The sequence below is a fragment of the Salvelinus fontinalis genome, chromosome 3 (genome assembly GCF_029448725.1).
Source record: "Salvelinus fontinalis isolate EN_2023a chromosome 3, ASM2944872v1, whole genome shotgun sequence".
NCBI classification, from domain to species: domain Eukaryota; kingdom Metazoa; phylum Chordata; class Actinopteri; order Salmoniformes; family Salmonidae; genus Salvelinus; species Salvelinus fontinalis.
The window spans coordinates 34,486,889-34,507,742 of record NC_074667.1 but is presented as its reverse complement, the minus strand read 5'-3'; the positions used below and the strand labels follow the sequence as shown (position 1 = coordinate 34,507,742).

Below are 20,854 nucleotides of genomic sequence, written 5' to 3'. Positions count from 1 at the left end.
CAGGCTAATTGATGATTGGAGCTGACTCCGCCCCCTCGTCAAGAAGCAGCTGACTCTAATCACCATTGCCACCAGAAGATATAAAAGCCAGTGTTCTGTTCAGAAGGATTAGAAATGATTAGCGAGAGGAAGATTGAATATTTTGGAGAGATTAGAGAGAGAGAGATTTTTTTCTGGAGAATTTGATTGTGATAAAGTGTTGGTTGTTTAACAGAAAGTGTGGTATGTAATGTGTTAGTTGTTGTTGGTAGCAGCTTTGATATGTTCTATGTTTGTTGCTTTGTCAAAGCTTCTTTAGTGGCCTGAGTTAGTTTACTCAGTTTTGTTGTAAAGTGTTTGTGAAATTGTTAATAATTATTCTGTTTCAATTGTTCCCAGGGGGGGAAGGGGAAGGCACTTAGGGAGTGCTTAGGCAAGAGGCCCGAGGGCATACATATACCCGTAGTATATTCAATGTCTAGGCACACTAGGTAAGACCTGGGCGGACCACCCCCTGTATTTTGGTTAGGGCACCAGGTGGTGCTAAGTTAGGTAAGTTAAGTGGGTAGGCAGGTTAGATAGGAGAGGGGGAGCTTTGATATTTACTTTCTTTCCTTTGGTTCCGTCCAGCCCCTTTTCCCCATATTACCGTGTAGGAAATAAATCCTAGTAAACGGTAAATTCTGACTTTTGTCATCCTTATTCGCATCTACAGTCCATACCTCTTTCACTTCACGGGGAGTTGAGTTGTAGCAGGGAGTTGCGTTCCCTCTTTATAGATGCGTGTGTAACAGCAGGCACTCAGCAGATGCAGCTTGCATGTCAACAAGACCCATTGACTAACTGGAATGTTATCCCAGCCTGAAGGATGCAGGGGATACTCCAGTACTGGAATGGTTGGCTGTCTGGTTGTGTAGGAGAGTCTGTGAAAGGGCTGTCACCAACAGACCTGCCGTTAGATCTTTTTAACACCGAATTGACCTGTGGCCTGAGTTTTTTTTAATATTAAATGTGGCAAAAAGTCCTGCAGGTCACGTCCTACTTATTCCTTCATATTCCTTTGGAAGCTGGGTAGGATGATCATTTGGTCGATATTAACTGGGGGTGGTTGGCTGTTATTATGGTCTGGGGCAGGCCCAGCAGGACATAAGGAGAGTGACAACTGGTGAGGAAGACCTCAGGTTAACTAGAGGTTACTTGGACCTGGGTTACTTGGACCTAAGTGTTATGAGGGACGTAGCATATCTCCACACACATATACACTGCCTTCAGAAAGTATTCATATCCCTTGACTTATTCCACATTTAGTTGTGTTAGATTTATTTTCTCACCCATTGTTTTCTCACCCAGATTTATTTTCTCACCCATGTTTTTTGATATTTTTGCAAATGTATTGAAAATGAAATGCAAAAAGATCTCATTTACATAAATACTTACACCTCTGAGTCAATACATATTAGAATCACCTTTGGCAGCGATTACAGCTGTGAGCCTTTCTGTGTAAGTCTCTGAGAGCTTTGTACACTTGGATTGTACAATATTTCCACATTATTCTTAAAAAATTATTCAAGCTCTGTCGAGTTGGTTGTTGATCATTGCTAGGCAGCTATTTTCAAGTCTTGCCATAGATTTTCAATCCCATTTAAGTCAAAACTGTAAATAGGCCACTCAGGAACATTCAATGTTGTCTTGGTAAGCAACTCCAGTGCATATTTGGCCTTGTGTTTTAGGTTATTGTCCTGCTGAAAGATGAATTCATCTCCCAGTGTCTGGTGGAAAGCAGACAATCAGGTTTTCCTCTAGGATTTTACATGTGCTTAGCTCCATTCTGTTATTTAATTTGTCCTGAAAACTACTCAGTCCTTAACGATTACAAGCATACCCATACCATGATGCAGTCACCACTATGCTTGAAAATATGGAGAGTCGTACTCAATAATGTGTTGTACTGGATTTGCACCAAACATGAAACTATTCAGGACATCTGGAAATAGGAGACAAAGGGCTGTAAGACATAGGTTTAATCCTAGACACATGAAAAGTGGGATGTATACAGAGGGTACGGGGCAACAAAAGACGATCAACAGAGGGGCTAATAATCTTGGAGATGGGGAAAGGGATGATAAAACGGGGGGATGTTTGCAGGACTCCACCCGGAGGGGCAGATCTTGAGTGGACAGCCATACCCTCTGCCCAAGACAATAGCAGGGAGCCGGGGTCCGGTGGCGGTCCGCTTGTTGCCGATACCTGGAGGTAGTCTTGAGAAGAGCTGACCGGGCTCTCTTCCAGGCACGGCGACAGTGGCGGACAAACACCTGGGCAGAGGGTATGCCAACCTCTTCCTCCATGAAGAGCAAGGGGTGATAATCCAGGGAACTCTCGAAAGGTGAGAGCCCGGTGGCAGAGCAGGGGAGGGTATTGCGGGCGTATTCGGGCAGGGGAGGGTATTGCGGGCGTATTGACTCCCGGGTGGCGCAGTGGTCTAGGGCACTGCATCGCAGTGCTAGCTGCGCCACCAGAGTCTCTGGGTTCGCGCCCAGGCTGGGCTGGGTTCGCGCCCAGGCTCTGTCGCAGCCGGCCGCAACCGGGAGGTCCATGGGGCGACGCACAATTGGCATAGCGTCGTCCGGGTTAGGGAGGGTTTGGCCGGTAGGGATATCCTTGTCTCAGTATGTAAAATGTAATAAAATGTATGCACTCTACTGTAAGTCGCTCTGGATAAGAGCGTCTGCTAAATGACTAAAATGTAAATGTAAAATGTATTCAACCCACACGAGTTGCTGGCTCCAGGTGGTGGGGTTGGCGGAGATAAGGCAGCGAAGAGTCGCCTCCAGGTCTTGATTGGCTTGCTCCGACTGGCCGTTGGACTGCGGGTGGAACCCGGAGGACAGGCTGGCCGACGACCCAATGAGTGTGCAGAACACCTTCCAGAACCAGGACGAGAACTGGCACACCGATCTTGACAAACCATTTCTGTATGGACCTCGCTTTGTGCCCGGGGGCATTGTCATGCTGAAACAGGAAAGGGCCTTTCCCAAACTGTTGCCACAAAGTTGGAAGCACAGAATAGTCTAGATGTCACGCTCGCCGAAAGGAATGGACCAAGGCGCAGCGTGCTGAGCGTAAATTTTAGTTTATTTAATGTCGCCAACAAAACAAGAAAATAACAAACGAATGTAAAGCTACGTAGTGCTCACAGGCCACTACACATAGACAACTACCCACAATCACAGGTAGGAAAAAGGGCTGCCTAAGTATGATTCCCAATCAGAGACAACGATAGACAGCTGTCCCTGAATGAGAACCATACCCGGCCAACACATAGAAATACAAAACATAGAAATAAAGAAACTAGAATGCCCACCCTAGTCACACCCTGGCCTAACCAAGATAGAGAATAAAAGCCTCTCTATGGCCAGGGCGTGACACTAGAATGTCATTGTATGCTGTAGCGCTAAGATTTCCCTTCACTGGAACTAAGGGGCTTAGCCTGAACCATGAAAAACAGCCCCCGACCATTATTTCTCCGCCACCAAACTTTACAGTTGGCATTGGGGCAGGTAGACCTCCCGGTCGCGGGCGGCTGCGACAGAGCCTGACCTCGAGCCTTAGACCACTGCGCCACCCGGGAGGCCCTAGCTATAGAACCTTTTGAGGATCTGAGGACCCATGCCAAATCTTTTCAGTCTCCTGAGGTTTTGTCGTGCCCTCTTCACGTCTGTCTTGGTGTGCTTGGATCATGTTACTTTGTTGGTGATGTGGACACCAAGGAACTTGAAGCTCTCAACCTGCTCCACTTGAGCCCCATCAATGAGAATGGGGGTGTGCTTGGTCTTCTTTTTCCTGTAGTCCACAATCATCTCCTTTGTCTTGATCACATTAAGGGAGAGGTTGTTGTCCTGGCACCGCACGGTCAGGTCTCTGACCTCCTCCCTATAGGCTGTCTCGTCATTGTCGGTGATCAGGCCTACCACTGTTGTGTCAAATCAAATCAAATCAAATTTTACTTGTCACATACACATGGTTAGCAGATGTTAATGCGAGTGTAGCGAAATGCTTGTGCTTCTAGTTCCGACAATGCAGTAATAACCAACAAATAATCTAACCTAACAATTCCACAACTACTACCTTATACACACAAGTGTAAAGGGATAAAGAATATGTACATAAAGATATATGAATGAGTGATGGTACAGAACGGCATAGGCAAGATGGTATAGAGTACAGTATATACATATGAGATGAGTAATGTAGGGTATGTAAACATAAAGTGGCATAGTTTAAAGTGGCTAGTGATACATGTATTACATAGAGATGGCAAGATGCAGTAGATGATAGAGTACAGTATATACATATACAATGAGTAATGTAGGGTATGTAAACATTATATTAAGTGGCATTGTTTAAAGTGGCTAGTGGTACATTTTTACATAATTTCCATCAATTCCCATTATTAAAGTGGCTGGAGTTGAGTCAGTATGTTGGCAGCGGCCGCTAAATGTTAGTGGTGGCTGTTTAACAGTCTGATGGCCTTGAGATAGAAGCTGTTTTTCAGTCTCTCGGTCCCTGCTTTGATGCACCTGTACTGACCTCGCCTTCTGGATGATAGCGGGGTGAACAGGCAGTGGCTTGGGTGGTTGTTGTCCTTGATGATCTTTATGGCCTTCCTGTGACATCGGGTGGTGTAGGTGTCCTGGAGGGCAGGTAGTTTGCCCCCGGTGATGCGTTGTGCAGACCTCACTACCCTCTGGAGAGCCTTACGGTTGTGGGCGGAGCAGTTGCCGTACCAGGCGGTGATACAGCCCGACAAGATGCTCTCGATTGTGCATCTGTAGACGTTTGTGAGTGCTTTTGGTGACAAGCCAAATTTCTTCAGCCTCCTGAGGTTGAAGAGGCGCTGCTGCGCCTTCTTCACAACGCTGTCTGTGTGGGTGGACCAATACAGTTTGTCCGTGATGTGTACACCGAGGAACTTAAAACTTTCCACCTTCTCCACTACTGACCCGTCGATGTGGATAGGGGGGTGCTCCCTCTGCTGTTTCCTGAAGTCCACAATCATCTCCTTTGTTTTGTTGACGTTGAGTGTGAGGTTATTTTCCTGACACCACACTCCGAGGGCCCTCACCTCCTCCCTGTAGGCCGTCTCGTCGTTGTTGGTAATCAAGCCTACCACTGTAGTGTCATCCGCAAACTTGATGATTGAGTTGGAGGCGTGCATGGCCATGCAGTCGTGGGTGAACAGGGAGTACAGGAGAGGGCTCAGAATGCACCCTTGTGGGGCCCCACTGTTGAGGATCAGCGGGGTGGAGATGTTGTTACCTACCCTCACCACCTCGGGGCGGCCCGTCAGGAAGTCCAGGACCCAGTTGCACAGGGCGGGGTCGAGACCCAGGGTCTCGAGCTTGATGACAAGTTTGGAGGGTACTATGGTGTTAAATGCAGCGCTGTAGTCGATGAACAGCATTCTCACATAGGTATTCCTCTTGTCCAGATGGGTTAGGGCAGTGTGCAGTGTGGTTGCGATTGCGTCGTCTGTGGACCTATTGGGTCGGTAAGCAAATTGGAGTGGGTCTAGGGTGTCCGGTAGGGTGGAGGTGATATGGTCCTTGACTAGTCTCTCAAAGCACTTCATGATGACGGAAGTGAGTGCTACGGGGCGGTAGTCGTTTAGCTCAGTTACCTTAGCTTTCTTGGGAACAGGAACAATGCTTGCCCTCTTGAAGCATGTGGGATGTGTGTGTGTCATCGGCAAACTTAATGATGGTGTTGGAGTCGTGCCTGGCAGTGCAGTCATGAATGAACAGGGAGTACAGGAGGGGACTGAGCACGCACCCCCGAGGAGCCCCTGTGTTGAGGATCAGCATGGCGGATGTGTTGTTACCTACCCTTACCACCTGGGGGCGGCCCATCAGGAAGTCCAGGATCCATTTGCAGAGGGAGATGTTTAGTCCCAGGGTCTTTAGCTTCGTGATGAGCTTCGAGGGCACTATGGTGTTGAACGCTGAGCTATAGTCAATGAATAGCATTCTCACATAGTTGTTCCTTTTTTCCAGGTAGGAAAGGGCAGTGTGGAGTGTAATAGAGATTGCATCATCTGTGGATCTGTTGAGGCGGTATGTAAATTGGAGTGGGTCTATGGTTTCTGGGTTAATGGTGTTGATGTGAGCCATGACCAGCCTTTCAAAGCACTTCATGGCTACAGACGTGAGTGCTACGGGTTGGTAGTCAATTAGGCAGGTTACCTTAGTGTTCTTGGGCACAGGCATTATGGTGGTCTGCTTAAAATATGTTGGTAGAGGTTGAAAATGTCAGTGAAGACACATGCCTGTTGGCCAGCGTATGCTCGCAGTACACGTCCTGGTCATCCGTCTGGCCCTGCGGCCTTGTGAATGCTGACCTGTTTAAAGGTCTTACTCACATTGGCTGCGGAGAGCGTGATCACACAGTCTTCCGGTGCTTCTGGTGCTCTCATGCATGTTTCAATGTTATTTGCCTTCGAAGCGAGCATAGAAGTAGTTTAGCTCGTCTGGTAGGCTCGTGTCACTGGGCAGCTCTCGGCTGTGCTTCCCTTTGTAATGGTTTGTAATGGTTTGCAAATCCTGCCACATCCGACGAGCGTCAGAGCGGTGTAGTACGATTCAATCTTAGTCCTGTATTGAAGCTTTGCCTGTTTGATGGTTTGTCGGAGGGCATAGTGGGATTTCTTCCGGGTTAGAGTCCCGCTCCTTGAAAGCAGCAGCTCTAGCCTTTAGCTCAGTGCGGATGTTGCCTGTAATCCATGGCTTCTGTTTGGGGTATGTACGTACGGTCACTGTGGGGACGACGTCATCGATGCACTTATTGATGAAGTCAATATACCACTGATGTGGTATACTCCTCAATGCAATCCGAGGAATCCCGGAACATATTCCAGTCTGTGCTAGCAAAACAGTACTGTAGCTTAGCATCTGCTTCATCTGACCACTTTTTTATTGATCTAGTCACTGGTACTTCCTGCTTTAATTTTTGCTAGTAAGCAGGAATCAGGAGGATAGAATTATGGTCAGATTTGCCAAATGGAGGGCGAGGGAGAGCTTTGTATGCGTCTCTGTGTGTGGAGTAAAGGTGGTCCAGAGTTTTTTTCCCCTGTGGTTGCACATTTAACATGCTGATAGAAATTTGGTAAAACGGATTTAAGTTTCCCTGCATTAAAGACCCCGGCTACTAGGAGCGCCGCCTCTGGGTGAGTGTTTTCATGTTTGCTTATGGCGGAATACAGTTCATTCAATGCTGTCTTAGTTCCAGCCTCAGTCTGTGATGGTATATAAACAGCTACGAAAAATACAGATGAAAACTCTCTAGGTAGATAGTGTGGTCTACAGCTTATCATGAGATACTTTACCTCAGGAGAGCAAAAGCTCGAGACTTCCTTAGATATCGTACACCAGCTGTTATCTACAAAAATACATAATCCGCCGCCCCTTGTCTTACCAGATGCCGCTGTTCTATCCTGCCAGTACAGCGTATAACCAGCCAGCTGTATGTTGATAGTGTCGTCGTTCAGCCACGACTCCGTGAAGCATAAGATATTACAGTTTTGAATGTCCTCACAAAGCAGCCTGCCCTCCGGACCCTTTTTCTCCGCCTCCTCTTCACGCAAATCCCAGGGATCTGGGCCTGTTCCTGAGAAAGCAGTATATCGTTTGCGTAGGGCTCGTCAGACTCGTTAAAGGAAAAAAAGGATTCTGCCAGTCCGTGGTGAGTAATCACAGTCCTGATGTCCAGAAGTTATTTTCGGTCATAAGAGACGGTAGTGGCAACATTATGTACAAAGTAAGTAAAAAAATAAGTTACAATAAATGCAAATAAAATGAAAAAAACCCACAATCGGTTGGGGGCACGTAAAACATCTGCCTTCTTCTCCGGCGCCATTTTAGCCTGTGCATTACAATGTAATGTGATGAGTGACGCAGAATATAATGATCCTTTTTCTCACGACTGGTGTCTCTTTGTTGACAGGAGTAGACCTCCCACTCAGTTCCTCATCTCTCAGAGATGGCCAGATCAAAAGTGTTTCTCAGGTGCTACTTTTTCTACACCTTCTCCTTGTGAAGCACACTGTCTCCTGCTATTGTTCATTGTTTTCCCTAGTCCTTATGTCATGTAGAAGCCCATACCAAAAACCTATACAGTATATTAAACATAACCACTTCCCCACGCTCAATTGCTAGAGAGAGCCAGCTGGTGGACAAGATTGTACTGAACATAAATTGACCATGTTTCTTCCTTATGTCAGGCGCCCTCCAAAGGTCAGGACTGTTATGCCAACCTGACTCTGAAGGCCCCCAAGCTGGTGTCTGGCCGCAGCTCCCCACAGCCCCAGATTAAGTACTCTGACATAGTGAAACTACAGGGGCCACAGGAAGCGGAGAAGGTGACCATGGCCAACAACAACGCTGACTCAGTCTCTGTGCTCTCTGACCTGTATACCTCAGTGAAAATAGACCGCACCAAAACCCTGGACACAGTGGATGGCAATGACGGCTATGCCAACCATGTCTGAGAGATAAAATGTTGGTGACATGCTTTTCAATTTGTTATAGATTTTTTCTGTGTTTTTGGTTGGCAAGATTTGGAGATGATTACGCTGGTTGTCTAGCTGTTTCACCTCACAACCACAGAGTGTCGCTAATTGCCAGCTTTAGAAAAATATTTTTCCTTCCTAATATAAAAATCTGTAGAGCAGTGTGTGTGACAACTGTGTGGTTTAACTTCAGTCCCCCCCAGACTTTACAACTGGTTGAGGCCCGTACTTACTTATCTAATTCCCTTAAACCAACAAGAAGCCAGTAGGAGGTAAGAGGCTACATGCAAGCAGTGGTGTAAAGTACTTTGAAGTACTGCTTAAGTCGTTTTTTTGGGTATCTGTACGTTACTTTACTATTTATATTTTTGACAGCTTTTACTTTTAATCACTACATTCCTATGGAAATAATGTACTTTCTACTCCACACATTTTCCCTGACACCCAAAAGTACTCGTTATATTTGAATGCTTAGCAGGACATGAAAATGGTCAAATTTACGCACTTATCAAGTGTACATTCCTAGAGACTCTGATCCGGTGGACTCTAAACACAGATACTTCATGTGTAAATTATGTCTGAGCGTTGGAGTGTGCCCCTGGCTATCTGTAAAAAAAGATGTATACAAAAACATTTTGGTGCCGTCTGGTTTGCGTAATATAAGGAATTTGAAATGATTTATACTTTTACTTTTACCTTTAATACTTAAGTATATGTTAGCAATTAAATTTACTTTTGATACTTAAGTATATTTAAAACAACATACTTTTAGACTTCTACTCAAGTAGTATTTTACTTGGTGACTCACTTTTACTTGAGTCATTTTCTATTATGGTATCTTTACTTTTACTCAAGTACTGTATGACAATGGAGTACTTTTCCACCACTGCATGCAAGGTATTTGGAGGTGGATTATTTCCTCTATTTCCATCACACATTTTCAGATGCCTATTAGGGTAGAGTGTCTACCATGTTGTTTGCGGTTTTATAATCTCCAGATCCTGTCAAACATTAAGGTTAAACTGAACATGAAATTTAAGGAGATAAAATTGTGAGGGGCAATACATTTCTATATTTTTGAGATATTAATTAATGTGGTTTATGTCTAAATTGTTGATACCTCCTTTTGTCATAAATAAACAAACGGTATTTTTGATTTATTTAAGTTCTGTGCACATGTACTTTGTCAGTTCATTTGATGGTCGGATTCTCCTGCAAGGGTAATAATGCATCCTAGACCTTTTGATATGTTCATGTTTAAACCCAAAGAATACCCCACCAGTGATTGTGAGTGACTAGGCTTTGAGATACAGGCATGAGGCTTTGCAAGTTGTAATCACTGTCTTAACAAAGTGTTTGTTATCATCACTATAATAAAAACTTGATCAGTTTGTCTGAAATGTATTTTCTATCTAGGGTTAATTACTGTACTACTTAAACCATGCTCAAGCTTTTAATTTAGAGGGTACCAGGGAATTATATCCCTTGGTTAATGAAGTAGGTTTTTTAGTTTGGTTGAAACTTTTATGAAAATGTTAACGATGCAATTGATTTCAAATTATTAACACATTTGGGTTATGAAGTGTTTCTAAGGACAAATTATTGGGATATTTGCAACCAACATTGGCAGCAAGATCATCTGGGTCAGTGAATTCAGTAGGTGAATTGAATATCCTCATTTAACATAATCATAATTTTTCATTGTTGAATTGGAAATCCAATGAATCTCCTAAACGGATTGAATTGAAATGAATACCAGACGTACACTATAGGTTCCCAAAATATTCACCCAGTATTTATTAGACCAGATGTATTATTTGCATAGATAACTGTTCATAGATATAGATGTACTATAATGTTCTGCTTTCTTGCAGACGTTGTGTTGTCCAGCATTTTATCTCAGTCAGGATGTCAGAGGAGTAATAATTCAGCGATAGTTGTTCATGAGAAAATACTTCATGGTCAAAATGGTAAATGAATAAACAAGAGATAACGATAATCGATTATACCATGTTAAGGAATTATTAACATTTGTAAAACAATTTTTGCAGATTATGCAACTAATTTATATGTGAAAGCTGAAATGTTCTATTCATTCCTTTTCAGTAGACAGGCTTATCCAGGACAAATTACAGTAGTGAGTGCTTACATTTTCTTGGGAAATGAACCCACAACCCCAGCAATTCAAACACCATGCGCTGCCAACTGAGCCACATCATCACATCTCATCATCACAAACCACTTGATGTCTCAATGTACTCAATTACTGTATTGTGCGTTATTTTTCTTCATGGTGATGGAAAGTGTATAGGTACAAACCTAGATGACCAGCCTATGTACAATACAGTAATGCACATTTACTTTAAGTGGTTTGTAAGGATGGTAAATTAATACTGCACAAATAGTAGTTGTTTTCCATGTCATTAGATCAAGAAAAATATTTAATTTGATGTAGATGTTTTGTGTCTTTGCATATAACTTTCCACCTTTTGATTTAAATGTTTGAGGACAGTTCTTTCTGAACACATTAGAATGACAATCACACCGAAAGCGACAGGGCAACAACTCTTACAATTACAACTATTGAATCCTGCAAGATTCTGTTCTTAATTATACAACTACCTTTTTTGCCAAAGCAGAGATGCTGCAAACATATTTTTGCCTGCGCTACAGACAATATCGGTCCGCTAATACTAGTAAAGGCCCAGTACACTACTTTTGTGATTTTTTTTTATTTTTTATTATTTTTCTTTTTAATTCAGATTTTTCAGGGGGTGCTGCAGCATCCTCAGCACCCCTACTTCCCGCGGCTGTGGTAAGTCCACAAAAATGAAAGTGGACAGAGAGTTCAAAATAGTTTGAAGTGATCCTGCTCTGTACTCTCTACCAAAGATAATGTGTAACGTGGATGGTATTGTGTCGAAGCTCTGGCTGAAATCAACATTGCGGACATAGTACAACGTTTTGACCACTTTGACCCTGTGTATCAGGAAACCAGTAATCCTCCATGGCTCTGTGCCCAGAGCTCCTGTTAGAGGGGACCAGCAGCATAGGGCTTCACACTAGACTGCTTTATCAAGTGCAAAAGCAACACCACTAATAAAAATAGTTTATTCCTAATGTCTGGGGCCAGGGGGTTTCCTGACCACGTAACCTGACCAGGAACAACTCTGGGCCTTGTAATGGAAATTAAAAGATTCAACACGTGATCCCACGACCTTGAACAGAATTCAAAAACAGATTTGTAGTTAATAACGCAGTTTACTTTTTGGGGGCAATTATTATTTTATTATTCAACCAAGATAGTCCACTCAGCAACAATAATCCCTAACTATTGGTGGCAGGTAGCCTAGTGGCGTTAGAGCATTGGTCGCTGGTTTGAATACCCGAGTCGACAAGGTGAAGTATTTGTCTGTCTTTGAGCAAGGCATTTAACCCCAATTTGCTACAGCAGTGCTATGGCTGACCCTTTAAAACAACACATTTCACAACACCTATCCGGTGTATATGGCAATATATATATATCATATACTGTACTTGTTGCCTTGAAGTTTTCCAACAGAACATCTTGAGCCGGTCAGCAATAGGTACAGATGTAGGATCTTAATTTGAGCCAGTTTTCTACAGCAGGAAAATAAGCCTGCAGAAACAGGAAATGTTAATTATTATGTGGATTATAATTAATGGACATTTTTGTAGGGGTTGACACATTTTTTGCGAGGGAAAACAACTCTGAAATTTCCAAGTTGAAATGACAGACTTCAGAAGCCTTTTTAAACTGCTAATACACTACAAGTATTACATTTCCTGCATTGCAGGGATGATCTCCTGCCACAGGGTGATCAAATTAAGATCCTACATTTATATCACAATGCCGGTCATAAATAGATGTTAATCATCCATTATAAACCAACCAATCTTTATTTTCAGGGACAGGGTAGCCTTTCCTTGATCCTTCAACCTGTTGCATTCTTAACATAAGCTGCTGGTGCTGATATAGAATTATATGATTATTGAGGTGCTGATAAAATAGTAAACCCTAGATTAAGATTGCAAACAGGAGATTGAGACTGTAAAAGAGCCAACACAAAGTTGAAGGATTGTTACTACCTAACAAAGCTTTAGTCTCTCCCTCTTATAATGGATGTTTCTTCGTATCCCTTTTGTAGGGTTGTTCATTAAGCATAAAATGTTACCTTTGAGCTTCACTTTTTATAATTCATCATGAACTGAATTTGATAGATAGGTCTTGTTTAAAGCCAGACTGAGTTCCACTACAGTGAGATGTTAATGGTGTATGATCTCTTGTCAGTAATTGAAATCAAGTATTACCCTATATGACCTCTGGAATTTAATTTGAGAACAAAATGTACAGTGTACACTGTAAATTGAGTCAACTTAAAAAATCTAGGCAACCAGCTAACGTACATTCCTGAGTTGTCTCAACACATTTGCCAAAGTTGAGTTAACTAGAAATCGTAATGCAGCTGGTTGCCTTGATTTTTCAAGTTGACACTTTGGATTTCAAGTCCTCTCAACTTAACGATGCAAGCCCACCCGCTCAGCTGAACTATTTAAGATCAATAGGAAAATATTGCGAATTCGGTGGGTAGCCCCAACCGGGACTCGAACCCAGAGCCAGTGACTACAACACCTTACCATTGCTCTATAGAATTATCACTATGGAAATTATTTGGCTATTGATGGCTGTTATATTTTTTATTTAGGATGGAACAAGTATGTTAATGTTGCATGAAGGCTGCGTTTACACAGGCATCTAAATTCTGAAAATGTTTCCACAAATTGGTATTTTGACCAATAACATCAGATCTTTTGACATCAGACTAGTGCTGAGCGATTAGTGTTTTTAGGGCTCGCTTTGGTTTTGGTTCTGTTGTAAAAAAATAATTACGGTTTTAAATTATTATATATATATTTTTTTACATCAAATGCATTATGAAATATGACCTTGAAATGATTTTTAGAGCTTTTTCATTGAAATTCCAAGACAAATATTGAGGACATTAAATTGCCAAAACACTGAAAACATTACACTGTCTCTAACACTGAATAAAGCAATTAATAAGAGCCCCATGATCGTAGTTTACTGCCCATAAAGTCTTATCACTTATTAACCACCATCATTTATTCACATTACTTTACTTAAATGAAGGCGTTGCTTCTGCACCTGCATTGCTTGCTGTTTGGGGTTTAAATACAATATTTCAGTTGTGTATATATATATATATTTTTTTTAAATGTATGACTTTATTATTTAATTTCTTGATGTCATCATGTTATCTCTTCTCAGACAGCAGACAGACAGTGAAAATGGTATCCCGTGATCATTGGGTTACCACAGTTGCCCATGCTGCAGAGCTGTCTGACGAAATCACTATTTTAGTAGTTCTTCAAAGTAGATAAGGCATACTTTCAAGTTTGCTACAACTATCAATCGTGTCTCGTCACTGTGTTGTACATTCCTCTCATATGGTCTGTGTGCAGGGCCGGGAAGAATAGGAACAATGGATTCTGGTCATTGTAGTTAATTATCACATTTTCTGCGCTGAACTAGGTTGAATATTTTCCCATTCAATCAATCAATCAATTTTATTTTATATAGCCCTTCGTACATCAGATAATATCTCGAAGTGCTGTACAGAAACCCAGCCTAAAACCCCAAACAGCTAAAATGCAGGTGTAGAAGCACGGTGGCTAGGAAAAACTCCCTAGAAAGGCCAAAACCTAGGAAGAAACCTAGAGAGGAACCAGGCTATGAGGGGTGGCCAGTCCTCTTCTGGCTGTGCCGGGTGGAGATTATAACAGAACTATGCCAAGATGTTCAAAAATGTTCATAAGTGACAAGCATGGTCAAATAATAATCATGAATAATTTTCAGTTGGCTTTTCATAGCTGATCATTAAGAGTTGAAAAACAACAGGTCTGGGACAGGTGGCGGTTCCATAACCGCAGGCAGAACAGCTGAAACTGGAATAGCAGCAAGGCCAGGCGGACTGGGGACAGCAAGGAGTCACCACGGGCGGCAGTCCCGATGCATGGTCCTAGGGCCCAGGTCCTCCGAGAGAAAGAAAGAGAGAAGGAGAAAATTAGAGAGAGCCAAGATTTTCAAAATGTTCATAAATGACAAGCATGGTCAAATAATAATCAGGAATAAATCTCAGTTGGCTTTTCATAGCCGATCATTAAGAGTTGAAAACAGCAGGTCTGGGACAGGTAGGGGTTCCATAACCGCAGGCAGAAGAGTTGAAACTGGAATAGCAGCAAGGCCAGGCGGACTGGGGGCAGCAAGGAGTCACCACGGCCGGTAGTCCCGACGTATGGTCCTAGGGCTCAGGTCCTCCGAGAGAAAGAGAGAAGGAGAAAATTAGAGAGAGCCAAGATTTTCAAAATGTTCATAAATGACAAGCATGGTCAAATAATAATCAGGAATAAATCTCAGTTGGCTTTTCATAGCCGATCATTAAGAGTTGAAAACAGCAGGTCTGGGACAGGTAGGGGTTTCGTAACCGCAGGCAGAAACAGTTGAAAACAACAACTCCCTACACCGTCCGACAGTTCGTTCTGGATTTTATGTAATCTTGTGTTTGAAACGGCTCGTTGAGCTCACAAAAAAATGAACTAAATGGAATTCAAGTAATTGAACCAACGTTTAATAATCTGGAAAATCAGCACTACATCCAACCTTTTTCAGAGCTGATCTGATTGGTCAAAAGACCAATTAGTGAAAAATATCAGAATTGGGCTGCCTATGTAAACGCAGCCTTCGAGTCAGTCCTTTCTAGTTTTGACTAAAATAAAGTAAAAACAACTTGCAGAAAGGTACACTGGGTAATATGTTAAGGAAACACATGGTTTAAACTAACACATTACGGGTCTCAGCAAACTAAACTCTCTTGTGTGATCAGCTCAACTCTTGCAAAATTTACATAACAAATAATTGTATAACAATTGGCAATAACAATAACAGGCCAAAATTAACAGCCGCTATTCCTTCTGTACACAACAAACATTCAAATAATTATTTTGTTAATTGATCAAAATGCCAATGAACTTGAAAGCTGGCAAGAATGTATAAGATGTCAATCCCATCTTCTCATGTCATATAAGAGAGAGTGGTGAGCTAACACTGTATGTGCAACATTTTGCAGCGTCACACCTTCACATTCATTCCTCAGTACTGCTAACCCAGTGTCCATATACAAGGCTGGAAGCCTGAAATGTGAGTTCAGACCTTGGTATTGTCCTAAATGTCCTTTATGCTGGGGGGGGCCTTGTGCACCCCCATGCTGGCAAAATCAGAGGGCACGTCAAAGAACAGCTCGTCGTCAAAGCAGAACTCGTCAGACGGCGTAGCGAGACAGGGCAACTTCAGTGCAAAGCCGGTCAGCACCCCACCGACAGCGGCTGCCCCGATGGTAGAGAAGATAGCTGCCACCTGGTAGACGGCTTGCTCCTTGGCGGTGCGCCCCAACCCGGGCCTCAGCCCTGGGATCAGCTGCTGTAGCTCTAGGAGCTTTGGGTCTCCCTCCATGGGTGCACGGTGGGCGAAGATCTGGTACATGCTGGGGCCATAGGTTTCTTCGTTGGCCATGAGGATGGCACAAATGCCAGCCGTGCAGGATATGAGGCCAGTGAGGCCGTGGAGATTGTGGATGCCACACTGGTCTTGTATCCTGAAGCGGCGGGCCAGGAAAGGGGTGAGGTACCTGTATCCCATGAAGCAGGCGGTGCAGCCCATGATCCCAAGGGCGTAGGCGACTGCAGGGGAGATCATCATGTCCACAGAGGCCCCAACAGTCACACCACCCGCGAGAGTCACATTTTGAATGTCGGCCATGGTGAGCTTGCCTCTCTTGTTGAATACGGCAGATAAGGCGAAAGCGGTCATCGTTGAGGAGCTGAGGCCTATGAAGGTGTGCAGGACGGCCCTGTGCTGGTCATCACCCTTTAAGGTCAGAGCCGAGTTGAAAGAGGGCCAGAACACCCAGAGAAACAGGGTGCCCATCAACGACAGGATGTCTGACTGGTAACTGGTAATCTCTTTGACGTGGCCGTCATTCAGGCTAGGCCGATACAGCACAAATGTGACCCCCAACCCAAAGTAACAGGCAAACAGGTGAATGAGGATGGAGCCACCTGCGTCATTGATCTTTAGGTACTTCAGCACAGCCCACTCTGTCACGGCAAAGACAGGGACCTCTAGCAGGGCCATGACCAGCAGCTGCACCGGACTGGTCTTTCCCAGCACCGCCCCGAAGGAGATGAGCACCACGGCACAGGCAAACTCAGCATTGAGCAGGTTGATGACCCCAAGGTGAATCTTTCCATCAGAGTAGAACTGGAAGTAGCCCTGCATCAAGATGGCCCACTGGATGGTAAAGGTGGCTGTTAAGAAGTTGAAGACCATCCCGCTGAAGCCATAGAGCCGCAGGAAGGCCAGCAGGCAGCCGAAGCCGACAAAGATCATCACCTGCACATCCGCGAAGAAGGGATAGTCCCGATACAGGGAGTTGTCCATAGGGTTGGTCTCATTGTTCTGAAACTTGGCGTTGGCATTGTCGTCGTAGGTGACAAAGCCGGCAAAGAGACCAAGGAAAACCACTTCCATCAACAGTACCAGCACTGGCAACCGCACCCTGAGGCTAGTGGAGTTATTCATGGTGGAATGGACACCTCACATAGGCCAATTACTCCTGCATCCGCACGCTTTATAGTTCTGCTGCCAGACATAGATTGGCATTTGGCAGAGAGCAGAAACGCACACCGTACAGCTACACAGGACTCCACATCTCTACCGCTGAAGACAGGGTTGTACTTTGGTCCCTCAAATTACCCGCAGTAACATTTTTACAATCCAGCACGTTCTACAGTTTCACAGAACAATGTGTACTGATGAAATGATTACGGATTCAGATAAAATACATTTTTAGGTTAGTAGCCATGCAGGGTCTATTTTGAATAAATAAGGGAAATGGTTTTTCAGAAGTTTTAAATGTTTTTTTTTAACTTCCCGACTGTTTGTTACTGTATGCCTCAAATTAGTTTCTATTGTACTGGAAAAAGAACTGAGCTAATGAGCTAATGCCTCAAAGGTATTATAGTATTGAACACGTTTTTCAAAACAAAAGATGCTCAAACAATTGACTTTGCATAAAAAAAAAAAAAAATATATCCATACCTTTAGAATTCCCTTTAAAAAAAAAGATTGCAGTTTTGAAACTGCAGTAAAAGTGCAGTAACTGCAGTCGATTGTGGCATTATGGAGGCAATTATTGCAGAATAACTGCAGTGTACTGCAGTTGATGCAGTTATACTGCCCTTTTACTGCAGTTACACTGCAAAATTACTGTGTTATTTTGGACGCAGTATTTGCAGTATACTGCAGTTATACTGCAATCTATTTAGTGAAGTACAGCACAATATATTCAACAAAACAGTTCAAATCAAATGGAAAAAGGGTTCTACCTCTTCAAGAAAGCATGTATTATTGCAGTGGATGAGAATGTACCTTTGCTTTAGCCCCTATCAGTGAAATTGTGCTGGGTTGGTTAGCAAGTGGTTTTACAAACTTCTACAAATGTGCTGTTTCCAAGTTGTGTCCTTCATTTGTGTGAATATGTTGATATCTAGTGGGCGTATGTAGACATTACAGGAACTCGATCTTTACAACAGTGGTCCTGTGGCCTCATTTATAACAGTTGAGTAAATTTCACACTACATTTCTGAATGAGCATTAAATGAGCAAGAAACAAATCCACTCACATTTTATGGTGAAAAAACACCCCTTTATTTGCTGAATCATTTGGAACTCTTGGCATGTCGTGGCACGGCATACAAAATACTAATTGTTGTTCAATAGTGTATATATTCTACAAGGTCCAATTAAATGATAGTTGCACATGGTAATTTGTTGCATAGGAGATCTGTGTCTAAATTGAGGGTGCCTACTCCGCTGGCTAATCCGATAGCTATAACCACTGTGCCTATAGCTTCCACGACCCCGGCCACAGCAAAGTTTGATGCTAGCCTATATGATATGTCAGAGTAGAACCAATATTGTCTGAGAATAACAATATTGTCAGGCCAGGCTTATAGCCAATATGCTGCTATAATGTATTAGCCTACTGCACAAACCTAATTCCTACAGAATTGTTTTTATTAGGTTGATGTTACAATTTTTAAGTCATGTTTAAAATAGTTCTGAGAGGTAGATCTCTGCTAGCTTTTGACTGTGAAAGTGGTCTTCATGCCAAAAAGGTTGGTGACCACTGGTCTAAAGTTTTCAGGGAGGTGAGCACATTCTCCCCTCAAGTTCATAAAAAACAAAAATCGAACTTTTGCGTGAAAAATGGGCTGGCACATTTTCGGGTATATTTTGTATTACGCATGGTTTATAAATGAGGCCACAGGGGCCTTGTCTGGTCCTCCACAACTAAGTATTCAGGCCCTTTACTCAGTACTTTGTTGAAGCACCTTTGGCAGTGATTACAGCCTCAAGTCTTCTTGGGTATGACACTACAAGCTTGGTACACCTGTACTTGGGGAGTTTCTCCCATTCTTCTCTGCAGATCCTCTCAAGCTCTGTCAGGTTGGACAGGGAGTGTCGCTACACAGCTATTTTCAAGTGTCTCCAGAGAGCTCTGTCAGAGTGTCAGGAGCTCTGTCAGAGTGACCATTGGGTTCTTGGTCACCTCCCTATCCAAGGCCTTCTCCCCCGATTGCTCAGTTTTGCTGGGCGGCCAGCACTATGAAGAGTGCCTCGACACAATCCTGTCTCGGAGATCTATGAACAATTCCCTCAACCTCATGGCTTGGTTTTTACTCTGACATGCACAGTCAACTACGGGACCTTATATAGACAGGTGTGTGCCTTTCCAAATAATGTCCAATCAATAGAATTTACCACAGGTGTACTCCAATCAAGTTGTAGAAACATCTCAAGGATGATCAATGGAAACAGGATGCACCTGAGCTCAAATTTGAGTCTCATAGCAAAGGGTCTGAATACTTATGTAAACGTGATATTTCAGTTCTTTATTTTGAATACATTTGCAAACATTTCTAAAAACCTTTTTTTACTTTGTCATTATGGGGTATTGTGTGTAGATTGATGATGGAAAAACCCTCAATTTAATCGATTTTAGAATAAGGCTGTAATGTAACAAAATATGGAAAAGGTCAAGGGATCTGAATACTTTCTGAATGCACTGTATAGGCATATATACTGAACAAAAATACGAACACAACATGTAAAGTGTTAGTCCCATGTTTCATGAGCTGAAATAAAAGATCCCAGAATTGTTCCACACACACAAAAAACGTATTTCTTTCAAATCTTGTGCACAAATTTGTTTACATCCCTGTTAGTGAGCATTTGATCCTTTACCAAGATAATCCATCCACCTGACAGGTGTGGCATATCTAGAAGCTGATTAAACAGCATGATCATTACACAGGTGCACCTTGTGCTGGGGACAATAAAAGGCCACTCTAAAATGTGCAGTTTTGTCACACAACAATGCCACAGATGTCTCAACTTTTGAGGGAGCATGCAATTGGCATGCTGACTGCACGAATGTCCACCAGAGCTGTTGCCAGAGAATTGAATGTTAAAATCGTTGAAATTGTTGCATGTTGCGTCTATATATTTTTTCAGTATATATAAAAGGTATTTTCCTTGGTTCTTTAAAGCAAGGCTACCCCAGGAGTGTGAGTGGGCTGAGGTCGCACTTAACTTGCCACTGATGACTCTCCAACCACTCTGTATAGGATCATGCACGGTCTGTTTTTTGGCTCGTGGGGAGGGGTTGGCATGTAGAAATAGGTCTACCGGCATGTTGCTTGTTAGATCCAAATGGCTCATACGCCTCATATTTAGTTGCCTAGATTTCTCCACGACTATGAAAGCTTATTTTGAAGTGTTGCGTAATTTCCAATCGTTGAAGCAAAATAAAATATAGGATTCGCACCCCTGTAGATTATTAGATATGGGTATTATTCTGATGATGTAAACCTATGTCTCTGATAAAGCTGGGGCTTTCCTTGATCTAACCTTATACAAATTATTAGGCTTAGTTAGCTATTTCATTTGGGATGAAATGTAGGCTACATTGAATGTTAATTTGAAATGAGCAAGCAGTATTGACATAAATAAATACAGTAAAAAACGACCTATGCATAATTAGCCAAAGTAACTTTTTGTGAATTTTGAAGCATGTATGTACTTTTTTAAAAGCACATAAAAGGCTTCTTAATTCATAAAGGTCATGTTAACTGACTGATATTATCTCA

General features: G+C 42.9%; 1 protein-coding gene across 1 annotated transcript; it reads right to left on the bottom strand.

The window, feature by feature from the left end:
* Positions 1 to 15,251: 15,251 nt before the first annotated feature.
* Positions 15,252 to 17,318, bottom strand: LOC129834591 (ammonium transporter Rh type B-like). The gene has a single exon (XM_055899719.1). It carries the CDS (start codon positions 17,220 to 17,222, stop codon positions 15,807 to 15,809), a length of 1,416 nt encoding a protein of 471 aa, XP_055755694.1. The 5' UTR covers positions 17,223 to 17,318; the 3' UTR covers positions 15,252 to 15,806.
* Between the last annotated feature and the right edge of the window lie 3,536 nt (positions 17,319 to 20,854).

Bases quoted from the DNA above. Each gene is read 5' to 3' on its own strand.
- LOC129834591 (XM_055899719.1), bottom strand. From the start codon at position 17,222: ATGAATAACTCCACTAGCCTCAGGGTGCGGTTGCCAGTGCTGGTACTG.